At 38.4% G+C, this 14,508-nt stretch overlaps 3 protein-coding genes across 7 annotated transcripts in view; all 3 read right to left on the reverse strand.

Moving 5' to 3' along the window:
- Positions 1-280: 280 nt before the first annotated feature.
- On the reverse strand, positions 281-8,207 carry LOC122405281 (putative uncharacterized protein DDB_G0287265). 3 transcript variants are annotated; one of them, XM_043409906.1, is made up of 8 exons: positions 8,017-8,207; positions 4,921-5,067; positions 3,159-3,286; positions 2,955-3,078; positions 1,954-2,887; positions 1,641-1,881; positions 1,334-1,570; positions 281-1,166 (listed from the first exon to the last, which is right to left on the reverse strand). In XM_043409906.1, exons 1-8 carry the CDS (start codon positions 8,094-8,096, stop codon positions 1,102-1,104), a joined length of 1,956 nt encoding a protein of 651 aa, XP_043265841.1. In that variant the 5' UTR covers positions 8,097-8,207; the 3' UTR covers positions 281-1,101. The 3 variants fall into 3 exon arrangements, with proteins under 3 accessions (XP_043265841.1, XP_043265843.1, XP_043265842.1); XM_043409908.1 differs by lacking the exons at positions 4,921-5,067; positions 8,017-8,207 and adding an exon at positions 3,331-3,545 and having other exon boundaries at positions 283-1,166; positions 3,159-3,261; XM_043409907.1 differs by lacking the exons at positions 4,921-5,067; positions 8,017-8,207 and adding an exon at positions 4,490-4,573 and having other exon boundaries at positions 284-1,166.
- A 946-nt stretch (positions 8,208-9,153) lies between these two features.
- On the reverse strand, positions 9,154-11,677 carry LOC122405251 (polycomb group RING finger protein 3). Of its 2 annotated transcripts, none has more exons than XM_043409842.1 (5): positions 11,500-11,677; positions 10,872-11,165; positions 10,656-10,801; positions 10,437-10,580; positions 9,154-10,373 (listed from the first exon to the last, which is right to left on the reverse strand). In XM_043409842.1, the coding sequence occupies exons 2-5, from the start codon at positions 11,146-11,148 to the stop codon at positions 10,248-10,250; spliced, it is 693 nt and encodes a 230-aa protein (XP_043265777.1). In that variant the 5' UTR covers positions 11,149-11,165; positions 11,500-11,677; the 3' UTR covers positions 9,154-10,247. The 2 variants fall into 2 exon arrangements, with proteins under 2 accessions (XP_043265777.1, XP_043265778.1); XM_043409843.1 differs by having other exon boundaries at positions 11,578-11,669.
- A 1,005-nt stretch (positions 11,678-12,682) lies between these two features.
- LOC122394896 (fibroblast growth factor receptor homolog 1-like) overlaps positions 12,683-14,508 on the reverse strand; it is a 91,022-nt gene continuing 89,196 nt past the window's right edge. For both annotated transcript variants that reach the window (XM_043392102.1, XM_043392101.1), the window contains one exon: positions 12,683-14,488. In XM_043392102.1, the coding sequence (XP_043248037.1) occupies positions 14,381-14,488 (108 nt within the window). In that variant the 3' untranslated portion in view covers positions 12,683-14,380. The remainder of the gene's footprint in view (positions 14,489-14,508) is intronic.

The raw sequence follows: 14,508 nt of genomic DNA on the forward strand, positions 1-14,508 counted from the left end.
TATAAATTTTTAATCTCTGGAATTAGGTTTTAACATGTAATCGGATCCTAAGTGGGTTGAAAATATATGCGAACAGTATGGTACATAAAATATTTTTTTATTTCTTTTCTTTTTCGTCAAATTCTTTTGCCAGCTAGTGACAAAATTCTGCAATATAACATACAATATAGGTAACATAATTCTTGCGTACATTGACTAGGATTTGGCGATACATATCTTTATTCCTCTGTTGGTAACAATTGTATATAAAAATACAATCTGTAGTTCTGAGTTTTTGTTTTTCTTAGTAAGTCTGTAATACGTGTAGATATCGTGATTGTGCGTCAGATTTTAACATTCATATAACAGATATATATATATATATATATATGTATATGTGGCATAATTCACAACTACAATATTTTATGTTGCACAGACAATAATAAAATACCACATCATATTTTAATACAGTTTCCACGCCGTGAATTCATCACTCTGTGAAGACACACGTTTTGATTACATATCACTGTAATAAATCGATGTATGTGCACGCACGCGCGTGCTTGTATGTAAAGAGTATTATTATTTTCTACGATTCTAAATTTATTGTCTCGTATTATCATTGCACAACACAGCATTGTTTATCGTCATATATATAAATTTATAACAGAGGCAACTGTCGAGGTAAGAATAACCGTATCATAAAATGTTCTACTTCTGTTTGTAGGTTTTCTAGTGTTAGGGACTAAATCGCCAATCTTGAATATCGCTTAAAATACTCGATATCCTTTCGTTAGAAAATAGTGCAACAGGCACGCTCGTTCAATTGGTCTGGACAATCGTGATATGCATATATGTAGAAAATAAACAAACGCGCTGAAAACTCATTTATCAGTCCTAAGCAAATATGTCCATTACGGTATTTCCGTTATGCCGCACTCATCTATTGGCAAAGTCATCTCCGTGTTCCCAAAACCAATAGCCAAATCAGTTCGACAAAATGCGTTTGTCAAAGATGAAAAATAGATGAGTAAGGCACAAATGCATGTAAATGTCGCGAAACACTTACACATGACGTAAGTAATCTTCAATGTAATGATATTACATTACCAACAGATAATGCTACTTTTCAGGTATTATGCCTTCCCAGACATCCTCTCGTTGTTTATTAGCTAATCGACGTTTTTCTATAAGAAAATGTTTACTTTTCGATACGCTCTGATCACTGTTTCTATAGAGGTTAGGATCAAATAATATATACAAGCGGCCAAACTTAGTTGTCAACTTGTACATGTTATTCGGTTGCATCCTGTATGTAGACGTAGAGAATAAAAATGATTAAATGGTGTTTTACCTTTAGCTTCCCGCAATACATTCTTCTCGTGCTCGCGTTCTTGCCTAGCTGTGGCTAGTTTCACGCCCAAAGCACCCGTGACCAATCGTCTGGCCAATGCCGCGCAAGTTTCTGGACGACTTCTGTAAGGCTGCAAAAATTCTGCGCTTCTTCTTGCTTTCGTTTTACTCAAGGCTGTGGCCTCGCTTAACGGCCTTGTCTTTACGAACGGATGATCCGACGCCAGTACCTCGGCGGCTGAGAACACACCAACCTTGAGCGTTTGTTAATTACGGCATGATCGTAAGCTTGATATGTTTTTAATTACCAACAAGAGGGCTACTGAAGACTCCAAGACAATGCGTGTCGTCTACCCACTTCAGCTCGAAACCGCCGTTCTTGAACGAACTGAAAACAGCGGCTAAATCGCTGGTCTTAAACTCTGACGGGAAATTGTATATCTCGACAACATGAGCAAATTCGTCGCTGGATACTTCGATGTGCTTCGTGAACGATTTGTAATCGCTTTTCGGTTGTTCTATCATAACGTCACCCACTGCCGAAGTTAACTAAACACGAAGTTGTTGTAAAACAATTTTCACTTCTTACCTTCGATCGAACATATCTACGTAAATACTTGCCTCCTCTATGAGCGTTGGATCCAAGCAATCACCGTTGTCATCGAACAAACTATCCCAGTCGCATTCGTCCCTATTTATCTTTTTAATGGGCGGCGAAGGTGGTGGCGCTGGTTTGCTTTTTGACCTTTCAATCTTTTTCGCCTTCTTCTCCGGCGGTATCACAGGAACAGGAGTGACTTTTTTAACAGGTTGCGGTTTCTTTTGTACCGTATCCGAGATAATTAAAACGTCGGATACCATATTGCTATGTATCATTTGCGTATTCTTTTTATTTGTTATTTCATCTTTGTTTAAGTGTTCCTCGTTCTTCTTGTTATTATTTGACGTTGATATTATAACAACATTATCCTTATAATTATCAGACCTTTCTATATCTTCGTTAACATCAACTTCACTATTTACATACGTTTCAACTGTATCTAAACTATTCTTATCCTCGCTAGAATTATTAGACATTTCTTCCTCTTCAACAGTCTGTGATTGAAATAGATCAGTCCTTTCACATTCCGTGTCAGGAGCGGTACTGCAGTCGGATTCATTTGGCACATCCTCGTTTACATTGTCTAGCTGCTCAGATTTTTCTTCGTTACAAGCTTCCATAACAGGTACATCTGTAGAACTCGAAGAAATCGTATCTTTCAAGTCTGTTTGAAGATGCTGACTGGTTTCATTCTCTACATTGTTCTGACATTTGTCAGGGCATGTATTCGATTTCTTTTTCACGCATTCCGCGTTCGTCTGAACATCAGAATCTGTTTCTTTGAGATTTAAGTTTGACTTTGGTTGTCCGTGGGAAACAGAGGAGTTCAAATTGTCTTTAACCATACGATTAGTACGAGTGGATTCTACGGGCTGGGGACTTCCTTCGGTTTCTAAACTTCTACGGTGCCTTGGAACATAGACTGCACGATCAGGCCTTTTCTGTCGGGTAGATCTAAGGGAAACGAGCAAAATTAGTTAAAATATTTCTGTACGATTAGAATGGAAAATTAGTATCTTACTTCACAGTAGAAGATGAATCTATGGTCGAATGCACTTGAACTTGGTCCGTGTTTGTCTGATGTTCATTTCTGGCCCTTCTAGCAGCCGGTGGCCTATAGATCTCAACCGTTGGCACTGACTTTACTAAACAATTAAACGAAACAGCTTATTCCCTATTGTTCCATTGTTGGACGAAATAAAATTCCTGGTAGTCTTTTAATCACCTTGCCTCTGGGCTCGTACACGTTCTGGCGAAGCGGAGGGCGAACGCCGTCCTTCAACGCCCATCTCAAGCAGCGTATCAGTGACTTTCACGTTTGATTTACACTGCACACCATTCAATTTCGGATCCCTTAATAGAAAATTAATACGTTTGTTAACATTAGGCGAGCGTACCTCATAATGTTGGGCAGTCTTCTCGACACATCCGGATAATACGCTACGTGACCTTGAGCAGATCAGTTTCACTTTCGTTCGCCGCTGCTACGCCGTAAGAATTCCACCGCCGTGAATTCATTTCGTAATCGTAAATTCGTTTCATTAGGACTGCTTGTGAATTTCACGCATATTTGACAATTTGTTCTACTTGCATAAGTTTCTAATGTTAATTATGATTTAACTTTACATTCTTTTTTGAGTAGTTTATGGAAAATAGTTGAACGAAAGTGATCCAGAAATTCTAAGCAGTACAACGTGAAATTAAAAAATTGTGCACACAGTAATTACATAAAAACCATTCACTTTATCATTCTTAAGTTGTAAATGGAATTTTTGAGATCCCAATTTGAAGAAAAATCGGAAATAAAATATATTTACGTTCGATCTTATTTGATCGAGACGACAAATAAATTACACTAAATATTTAACCCAGAACAGATTAAACAATCAAATTCGTGTTCCTGTACTTCATTTTATATATTTCATAATTAAGGTTGGCTAAAATGTTTGACTCAGTACTGATACGAAATTCTGTCAAGACTGATATTTGTTCTTCTTACGATAAATTTAGCATACAATCTTCGTTATAAAGATAAATTAAAATGAGAAAAGTAAATTTGTTTGTGGTCGCTAAGTAATCAGAATAAAAAAGTTTGTTCTTCGTATATGAACACATTTTTCGTGTTTAGGGATGTCCCGACATTTATTTGTGTTAAATACGAATAGTTTGGGGGTTCTCTTAATCTTTGAAAATTTTACATGTTTTTTGTCCACAGGATATCATCGACAACAGCTTTATGTAAAAGAAAAATATATTTACAATCTTTTTTAGCAATTTAACAGTATACACTGTGCATCTTTGAAGTTGCATAAAAAACTACTAATGCCTAGTGCCATAATTCTATCGATGTATTAGCGAATTATCGACGGAGGAGAAAACAGATTTGCAGTCAATAGTTCAATGATTTTTAAGCTTCTAGAGCTCACGATCTAGTTTAGAACAGTGATAGCAAATTAATCGAACTTGTATCAATATTATCACGTAACCACATGTTACGGTAAATCTTTAGATGTGTTGAATAATCAAATTGTAAGCTTACAATATACATATACTTACCATACAATCACACCTAACTGTATACCGACGCATCATAGAAAAAACACTCAAGTTTGCTGCTGGTCGCGAAAAGTATCAAGTATTACGCATTTAAAGATAAAAAAAAAGACTGTAATTAGAAATATGTATATTTTCCACTTTACTCTAGTAATTAATTAACTTTACTAGTATACAAGCACGCAAAAGATTCTTGATTTGCCATCACTGCTTCAGAAGATTCTTAATTGTTTAAATTAATTTTAACAACGAATTCCCTAGATCTCTTAGTGAACATTCGCGGCACAGTGTTGCCGGTTTTCCATAATACGCCGCGGTTAAGTATCACTGCACAGCTGATAGATCGGTCGTATCAGCGGGAAAATGAATAAACTCTTGTTTTGTATTATCGTTGATCTAGTGTCACCGTAATGAACGTACAACAGTCTCGATACCTTATCACGTCACTTTTGTAGCACACGACGGTCCGTCTCGCCGAACCCTGGCCGATCGAGAACGTGTGCAGATCGTCGAAACGATCCTGCACCAGCTGGTGTATGATGAACCTCCGATAGTTGTTTACAGGTGGAAAGACGAGTACTCTGCAAAAGTGAAAAGAACCGCGTTACGATCGCCGTTGAAAGTGAGACCGGACTGAGGACGGTCGACGGTGAACGTAACCGCCTTGCCCCGGGCCACGCTGCAGTATCCTGTGTCAGATGAACGCCGGCTGGCCTAACTTTTACATAACGCGACATTTACTTTCTCCTTCGTTCGTTTCCTCGAATTTAGAGTTATCTTAGCGTCCCAATGCCGGCGTTTCGACCGCATTCCGGCCGAATAACGGTCACGTTACCATTTCACGTAACATTCGTATAGGTTATAATCTTCGATCTAGTATTACGTTAATAAGGACGTGTTTCTTTCATATTCTTTGTCACGCGTAATTGCTATCAAGGTGAAAGCACTGGTCGAGCATGTACCAGTAGTTGACACCTCTGAAAAACAAGAATTAAAACTAAGGGCACCGGCGGTCATGCTCACAATAGAAAGCCATCATTGGGCAGCCATTGTGGCTGTATTTTTTACTCCGTCACTGTTTTAAAACAATTTGAATATGTCTTGTAACGGTGTTTACGGAGCAAGTATCGAAAACCACTGCCTTATATGGTCAGCTACTGGTACACTCCAATTTTTACTAAATATAAGCTACCAACAAATTTAAACAAATTTTACGTAACAATTCTACCTGAAACTGACCGTTACTTTTAACGGGCGAAACGTTATTCACAGCTAGCGGGAAATAGCGCAGCAAAGGCGTATATTATGTGAGGCATGAAAAAGACTGTACATGAGTGGACAGGACAAACAAGGAAAAAGAATGGAACAGACAAGTTTTTTTTTCTTTTTTACACGTATGAATAGATCCCAATTAAAGGGATCGAAATTACAGAGCAATTAATTGAAATGTTTTTATATATATTGTTCAATACACATTAGAACTTAAAAGCTCAGACTTTATTTATTTTTAATTTGTAATAAGGGGGTGTACTAGATTACTTGCAGGCAATGACCGTCCCTCTTATTCAAGAATTTATTTCTTATAAATTCTCATTGTTGTTTACAATATACGAACTTTTATTATACAAGTTCCGTTTCGACTCTTTGAACGGAGCATATTAAAAAAGTTCCATAACTGTTTCAATATAAAGCAACTCTAAAATGGGCGGTACGACCCTTAGAAAGTGAAAGTGTCTTACAGATCCAGGGGACGCGAAAGCTAATCTCTATAATAATAATAATTAAAGTTTAACATTTTCCTAGAATTTTTTTAAACCTACCTATAACATTGTTAATGTTTCAAATTTTACCAGAATATTTTACAGTATCTTAAAGATATATCCATAATAAAAATTTATTTGATCTCATATTACCGGAGATAGATTTTCACCTTTACCGATGTTCCACGTTACGCGATAGTTAAATTACATGCTAACCGTTCAGGTGGAACGAAGCGTGTAGCGCGATAAATCGGTTCTATCCTTCCCCTTTACCCATCCCCTTGCCCGGATGAAAGCTGAGAAGAAAAAGAAATCGACTCGCCGGTACAAGCAAAAACGACCAACCCCGCGTGGAGTAAGTTCGATTTATTAATTACGTCCAACGAGTGACCAAACGAACGAGCCTTGAACTACAAAGAAAAAAAGAGACCGCAGTCGCGTAAGCGTTGCGTGGTTCACGTAATCACGCGTATACGTGAACGACATACGCTAAGCGGGCAGCGCAGCCAGTAGATTAACAATCGTCGTTGCAGAGGACCTGTTCAAAAACGGACCAACTTGGTTTCCCTCGTGCGTGATTTCAGTAATTATGCAATATCGCACGCAACAACACCGCTTTCAACCTTATTTACATCAATTGCGTCCTATCTGTACGCATTCGTAAAACAGAAACACCTGGAAAAATTTGTTCCGTTATTTACGGTTATGAAATCTGTATATTGGTGATTACGAAAGAAATTATAATCGGAAAGTGTATTCAGTGCATGTAAATCGCTCACTGTCGTATCGAAGAAATGAGTATTATTGCACAATATTTTCACTGGAATTTAACTTTTGTTGTCGCTGAATGATAATACGTTCTATCGAACTTTGGATTCCGTGCAAATTTTCTTTAATCGTTCAACGGCGGATGCAAGTTCATTTGTCCATGAAAGGGTATTTAACCAATATCCGTAACTCAAAAACCCGACTACCTTATTGATAATTACGCTTTGTACATTCGTAAGGTAATATTAGATAACGTATCAACGCGCGAAATGTTTCTTTATTTTCTTCAGGCAAGGTGCCAGTGGACTTGCGGTTCTTTTATGTTTTTCAAAACGTTATGCAGTTTGCTAAAAATAGAAAGGTTCGACGATGAATAAAAAAGAAGCGTCGTCGTCCGAAGTACGCGGATCACGTCAAAAACGAAGAAACGTGGAATCCAGTAACGTAACGGAACTATCTTCGGAAATACGCACGAGTCAACGATCGTAGTCCGGAAAACGATGATATTAATCATTTAGCGTCGGACCGAGATATTTATAACGGTGCAACTCAGAGGTCGTGAAAGAAGTCGATAACATGTTACACGGTTCTTTGGCGGTTGTATGGTATCGTCTTATCTATTATTCGAAAACCTAACGGCAGTAATATTTGTCTTCGAACACTCAAATAATTGCATGTCAAGGATGCAGATATATATAACCTAAGTCATCCACGCCGTGTGACGTTCGGGAAAGTAACTAAGAACAATCGCAAATTATCTAATTAACGACGTGTGCTATCTTATTTTGTACACCAATGACAGACGTCAAATAATTTAGACTTACATTTTTGCAATTGCAAGTTCAGTGGCTTCTGTAAGGAAAGCTTCCCGGTTTATATCGTCGTAAACATTGACAGAAACCGAAAGCAGGGAATAACGTTCGGAGACACGTTACAAAAGCTACTGATCTAACCTTTAAAGGCGCGTCGTTGCTTTAGGAAACGTGATCGTTTAGCTCTTACCTTTTCCGTTTTTTATCCCTTGAAAACAGAGTCACGTCGTGCTCCACCTCTTCGGAAAAAAGGCTGTCTTGCAAGCTCATTTAATCGCGAAGTTGCACGTAGTACACACATATGAGAAAACACTGGCTCGTCAAATCAAATTCATTGAAAATTAAACGGCTAAATTGCACTTGCCGTGCTGCTGGACAGCAGCAACGGTCTCTAGTAATCACGCATTGACCATTAACTATTTCAGCGTCTACCGCGCATGCGCGGACAAGTTTCAACTTGCTCCACGCTAGCGCATGCGCAGTGTTTCAAACGGTGAACGTGCTCGGTACGAAATTTTGTGTGCAACGCTGGACCCCGTGCTTTCTGCGAATTTATCAAGAAAATTAATGTAAGTTTTAATATTTAAATTGCTGTTGCTTATTTGTCGTCTTTACGAGGTTGTAAACTATTCGTTTAATACATATTTGAAACTCTTTCTCTCAAGATGTGCGAGATACACGACCATTCGGAAAATCGAAATTTGAGCGGCACATTTTGCCAGAGCGGGAGTACATTTTGTCACATACGAGTGAGTATTGTTTATTAATTATACTTTTAAGAACGCTGTAACGAGAATTTATCTGTACCGGTTACGTTTTTCAATTTGGTATTACGTGATAAAATTCGTGTCAGTCATTTGATCGAAATTAATATTCCGTCGATGACCCGCCATTAATTTGGTGACCACGTACAGTTAGATAATCTACCAACGTTCTACGAATTTTTATTTCCTTATATAGTCATAAGAGAGCAAGTCTATTCGATAACCAATGTTTCGTAAAATTGACCAAAGAAAATTCGTAGGTTCGAAACATTGTTTAATGAATTTTCTATAACATTTAAATGTTTAACTGTCGGTAAATACCATCTAAGCGAAGTACGCAGCATTTGCGAGGCACTGATATCGATATCGATTATTTCCGAGACACGGATTCTAGATAGTTTCGTTATAATTATTTTTTTCAATGAATAATAAAATTGGATTAATACTGTACAAAACATATTTATTTAATAATTTATGGAGATACACACATAGTGTACAACGTACAAGCCCTAGCATTCATGAAATGCTGCTACTTTGTAAAGTCGATTTCATTTCATTTCCCTAGAATATTTATATACAATCACACGGTTTTTCGCTTTACACTGTCTGATGAAACAAGTTCATTTACTACAAGCGATAAATGCCCCGCGTTCCGCTCAACACGTCGTTGTCCTTATCAAATCCCTCGAGAAAATATGTCACATCTGATAAAATTCTTTTGTAGCCCGGTATTGAGAGAAATTCGGGGCCGAATTAGAATGTGTACAGTGCGTAAACATACAAAGTTAAAGAGGCCTAGACCCTCGTTGTCTAGACCCAGTTTCTCTTTTTTTCCTTTCTTTCATTCGTCTAATACAAAGCTGCGTCCATGCGCAATGTTATCAGAATTCTGTCAAAAATATTCTATATACAATCAGGGTACGTATCAAAACAATTCACGTCTTAGGATTACGAATAGAAGGGCGACTTTATCCCGTTGTCGATTACGAAAAAACTAATAAACCTTCATCCGCAAAAGACACTAACCGGCATTCTTGTATTTTGTAACGAAGAATGCTTGAAATATTTACTCAAATTGGATATAAGAACACGCAAGGTGTATCACGTCACGGTCACGAGATGCAACATTGCAAATGAAATGTTTACAAAACACGTTGTGCGACACTGAAGTTAAACAGAAACGTCCTCATTTTCTGATAGTGTCGCCATTGCGTTCTTGGACTACTTACACTATTCGTTAGAGAAATCTATACTCGTAAAAAGTAACGCACCGAATTCGAAGAGTCGAGTTAATGTAACTCACATGATACGGTATGCAAACGATTCGGAACCCTAGCTATGAATAGAAAGAAAATATAATCAAGTGTATAATGATGGAATCCCTATTTTTACACGTACGTTGTGCTAATGACTATTGGTATTCTGATTAAGACGATACGGTAGAAAGATGTAAGTCTAAAGCCATTTTCATTTTTTTTTTTTCTTTTCTTGTCGCGAGAAGCCAATCTCTACTTCGAAATTCAATTCTCAAGTTCTTGCTGCGAACACAGAAATAAGTACTACAACGGGCAATATATGAATAGAACTAGGAAACGTATAAAGTAGGTACAGATTCTTTGTGATTTTTCATCGCGTATCGAACACAGAAATATTAGTCTTAAATGTCTATTCGTGGTCTATATTGTAGCCTCAAAGGTGGGTCCCGGAACCTCCATCTCGTTACATAAACAAATTTTAACGTATGGTCCTTACCTAAGAGTTCGTCATTGCACAACATATCAATCTGTAACAGAGGCGTTAACGAATTAGTCATAAGTTTTTATACCATTGTGTAGGTTTTACTTACATCTCGATATCTTTCCATCCCGTTTAGGACTTTCTTGGCAATAAACTTTTTCAAATGCGTAATAGTTGCTTGGGCAGAACATCTAATGAATCTTCGTTTCAACGTCTTTAAATTTGTATTTACACATTCCAAACAGACGTTAACCTGAAAGAAACGTTTATCAATTAATACCGCGAAAAAATAGTTTAAATACAAAGGCAGTATTTCAAGTATCCGTACCTGTTCGTCTGCTCGGTGATAGTCGGATTCAGCATGCGCGTCCGCGCTTGCTTTATCTTCCTCGACTTCCCCTGCATTCGGTAAGATGTCTTTCGGGCAAGGTAAACCTCTCGCTCTATAAAATTCCCTCTCCCTTTTAATTTCATCTGAAAGAAAGTACGCTCGGTTATATGTTTCTCAAGCTTTGTCATCTTTTCTAAAAGCAAAATTACTAACTCTCTTGAAGGTCAGGAACCAATTTGTATACGATATCTTGCATAGTTCTGTCGAAGCTTATATACTGAAGAGGATGCGATTGATGTATCACTATTTGGCATGTCGGGCATGTGTGCTTCTCTTCTAAATGTTTCACCAGGCAGCTTTTGCAAAATGTGTGTAAACATTCCGTGACAGTAGTGGCATCTATCAAATAGCCTCTGCATATCTTGCATGTTATGTGACTATTCAGTGTTTTCAACTTGATTCTTCTCTCCATGGCACTGGTAATCACCATTTAATAAATGTCGTTACCTATGACAACCCACATAAATACTATTGTATTACAGAGGCACGAAATTACTTCAAAATTATTCCACATTGTAACTCGGAGCACGCACGATAATCCGCAGTGTTTTCGTTTTGCGAGAATTGTTAGACAACTGATAACAAAAGTGCGGTGATAGAGCAGTATTGCAGAAAAGGGTCAAAGCCCTCTAACAGTCGAATTCGATAAAAACCCTTCGTACTGTCACGCTGTCTGACGCGACATTTGATCGTCGAGGAACGAAACAAAATACAGTGACCGACGATTGGCAGGAAGAAACAGATTCGGTCACTCAGAAAAAGTGGGTTATCGAATTCTAACCTGAACGTCGAATGTAGCACACAACGGCAACTGTCACTGGTGCTATTCGCCAGGAAATTTCGTGTAAATGGTACGCACCATCCTTCGCATCTTCTGTCGTTGAATCGAAGCTAAATGGAAGAATAGAAAATTAAACGTTCCACTAAAAACCTGGTAAAAACAACTTAGTGTAAATGTGGCTGATGACAACAAAACGAACTGATCCCAGCGCCATCGGTTGCTGTTTAGTCAACTTTTCTGTGGACACGCGGTTCTGTGTTAATGGGGAGGGGGCGGGGTTGACATCCTCTTTCGATCAATCATACTCTCAAGTAGGCTTGTTTAATCGTTTATATTCGTTTAATACGCCGTGTACCTACTTTTTTACACTAGCGCTTAATTGGCTTCGATTTATGGTATTTAGTGCGATGGTAATAATTAGATTATTCAAGAACTCGATGTTACGATGTTATAACTCTTGGTGACACTGTTTAAAAAGAATAAAAAGTCAAATATTTACCAAGCGACAAATGTCAATTCTGTCAAAGTTGTTTGTCAAATTTGATTGCAAAGAAAAGGTATATGTATAGTTGACAACTTATGATTAGCACTCGTTTTTAGATTCTTTTCACAAGTATTTTTAATTGAATAAATAAATTTTTTGGAAATTGGTAAATAAAAAAAAATCCATGATTATGTAAAAGATCTAAAATTAAGTGATTTATTGTTAGATCAGTATATCTTTTAGTATGGTTATGTAGAAAAGGTTCCACTACACTGACTTTAATGACCTAGATACGTGTTGTCAAGGTCAACGTTCTGAATTTTTCACTTATGCGAACAAAATGTATATTTCATACTTTTAATGTTTGAGAAAGGTCGTCGATAGATTCGAGTATAATATAGGTCAAGGTCAAGGTCAAGGTCAAGGTCACCGACGAGGCATACGCTAATATAAATAGGTGCTTGACCTTAGTTTCGGGGATATAGATAAAAGTATTTTTACCTCTGAAACTAAAAATACTCAAAACATTGACCTTGACAACATGTTTTAAGGTTACTGAAATCGCCGAAGCGGATCTTTTTCCGTATTAAAACTTTTAACTACGCTACTCGTGAAATAAAGAAATTTTAAACGATAGCTCCCCATCGAAAACAGCAGGGAATAAAAAGAGAAAAACAAGAGACGTTAAATGATGTGGGTACAGTTCGAATGGTTTATTCGAGATGAAACTCACGTTACAATAATAATCCAATATTTACGCAGAAACTATACATACATTCTACCTTGGTAAATGCTGGTTTACTGGCTACCTTTAGGTGCTGGGTAACAAAAAGAAAATGAAACTTTTAAATAAACAAGTCTGGTGCTATATACAAAAATCTCTGGTTGGCGCACGTTTCCTTTTTTTTTGTTTGTTTGTTTATTACACTCCTCTCTACCAACGTATCGCACATATATATTTTACACAATTGTCGACGATTTCGTTCGAGTTTCTAGGGTCTGAAGGTATACAAAAGAAAGGATCCTAAAATACGTCCTAAGTAACAATATACAGGAAATAAATTATCTACTGCTAAGCACCTCTTTCGCATGCACCATTTATACATCCGTTGCTTCTACATCAACGTGGACGATGTGATCGAATTTGTTCGTGTGCAAAAATGCTCTCGTTGCCTCGGTACAAAATTACACGTCGTTTCCGATACGATTATTCGAATTGTATTGGGAGCACGAGCGTTCGCGTCGATTCTCTCTGGCAAATGGGCGACGGCCGTTTACAGGTCTCGCGTTATTGCAAATTTTACACTGGCGAGCTGTCTAGCCGACGGAGGCCCCGCCCACCCAGGTCAGATCTCTCGCGCTCCCGACTGTACATACGCTCTTCGTCAGCCCGCCTATCTCCAACGAGCGCGCGTGTCATTGGAGCATCGACGGTGCCAATTAGACGCGAGGAACGTCCAATCGGACCGTCCGGCGTCGTTAGAACGCCAAACGAGTCCGTGACTCGCGACCGTCACTTAGAATCTAACTGTTCGCTCCTTCCACGAAGATAAAAATAATCCTAGTAAAATACGCGGTCGTTGTCCATTCAAGTTCGTTCACGTAGAAAACGCCTAACATACACATATTTATCGTTTAACTATGTTACAGCGAAACGTACAATGTTTCATCAATTGACTAGTTATAAACACGTTTGCATCGAGAATAAATCCGTCCCGTTCCCTTCGCGTATCTCTCCCCTTTTTTTCCGTTTCTTTTTACAAGAAAGCCCTGGCGCCGGAACTCCGAGCTTCCGTTCTCTTCACCCCAAGGCACTTATCAATGGCACGGTGATAACATGTACAAAATCGGACGACGTAAAAAGGACACTTTTACACCTCATCGAGGCGGTTCGTTCCTCGTTCGAACAACCCACGAAACCTGAGAAACGTACAAAAATATCCGTGGGAACAATAAACGTTCCAATACTGAGGGATCTCGTCGCGTCTACGACGAATTCGGCAATTGTTTCTGAAAACCTCGCTCTCCCAGTGTATTTAACGACGCAGGAAAATAAATACAGTGTTTTCTCCACGTTATGAAAAAAAAAAAGAAAAAAAAAAAGATCAGTCTCCTCGAAGGCCGGAGTTTGCTTTTCGTTCGATCGACAGTTATTTCTTCGCCTTTGTCCCTTAATTCTACAGAATACGCGCTAACAGGTCAATACTGATTTATATTATTTGGCGTGTTCGCTGGGGTCAGTCGATCGACCTCCGTACACCAGCGTTCCTGAATTAACTTTCTTCGTTCTTCCTCGACCCTCTTTCGTTTTCGTTCGTCGTTCCTCATGGACGTTCGTGTTGTAATAAAAATCGTACACATTCTTCGGTGAAGCCCGATCGCTCGGGGCTAAGAAGTTCACAGCAAGTAGGGGAATTTCTCCTCTCCCTCGTCGTCCGAGGCTTCGCTCGACTCCTGGCTGGAGGGCGGTGTATCCAATTGCGGTAGACCAAGGTCCAGGTACTCCTGAAATCGTTCGAGATTAG

This window comes from Colletes gigas, unplaced genomic scaffold (assembly GCF_013123115.1).
Source record: "Colletes gigas isolate AHSC1104 unplaced genomic scaffold, ASM1312311v1 Colletes_gigas_Sc00004, whole genome shotgun sequence".
Classification (NCBI taxonomy): Eukaryota; Metazoa; Arthropoda; class Insecta; order Hymenoptera; family Colletidae; genus Colletes; species Colletes gigas.

Bases quoted from the DNA above. Each gene is read 5' to 3' on its own strand.
- LOC122405281 (XM_043409906.1), bottom strand. From the start codon at position 8,096: ATGAGCTTGCAAGACAGCCTTTTTTCCGAAGAGGTGGAGCACGACGTG. The intron at 3,079-3,158 runs GTGATTAAAAGA...TTAATTGTTTAG, and splicing joins TGTACGAGCCCAGAGGCAAG to TAAAGTCAGTGCCAACGGTT. The intron at 1,571-1,640 runs GTAATTAAAAAC...GTGTGTTCTCAG, and splicing joins CTTCAGTAGCCCTCTTGTTG to CCGCCGAGGTACTGGCGTCG.
- LOC122405251 (XM_043409842.1), bottom strand. From the start codon at position 11,148: ATGGTGATTACCAGTGCCATGGAGAGAAGAATCAAGTTGAAAACACTG. The intron at 10,802-10,871 runs GTTAGTAATTTT...ACTTTCTTTCAG, and splicing joins GGTTCCTGACCTTCAAGAGA to ATGAAATTAAAAGGGAGAGG. The intron at 10,374-10,436 runs GTAAGTAAAACC...CCTCTGTTACAG, and splicing joins GGATGGAAAGATATCGAGAT to ATTGATATGTTGTGCAATGA.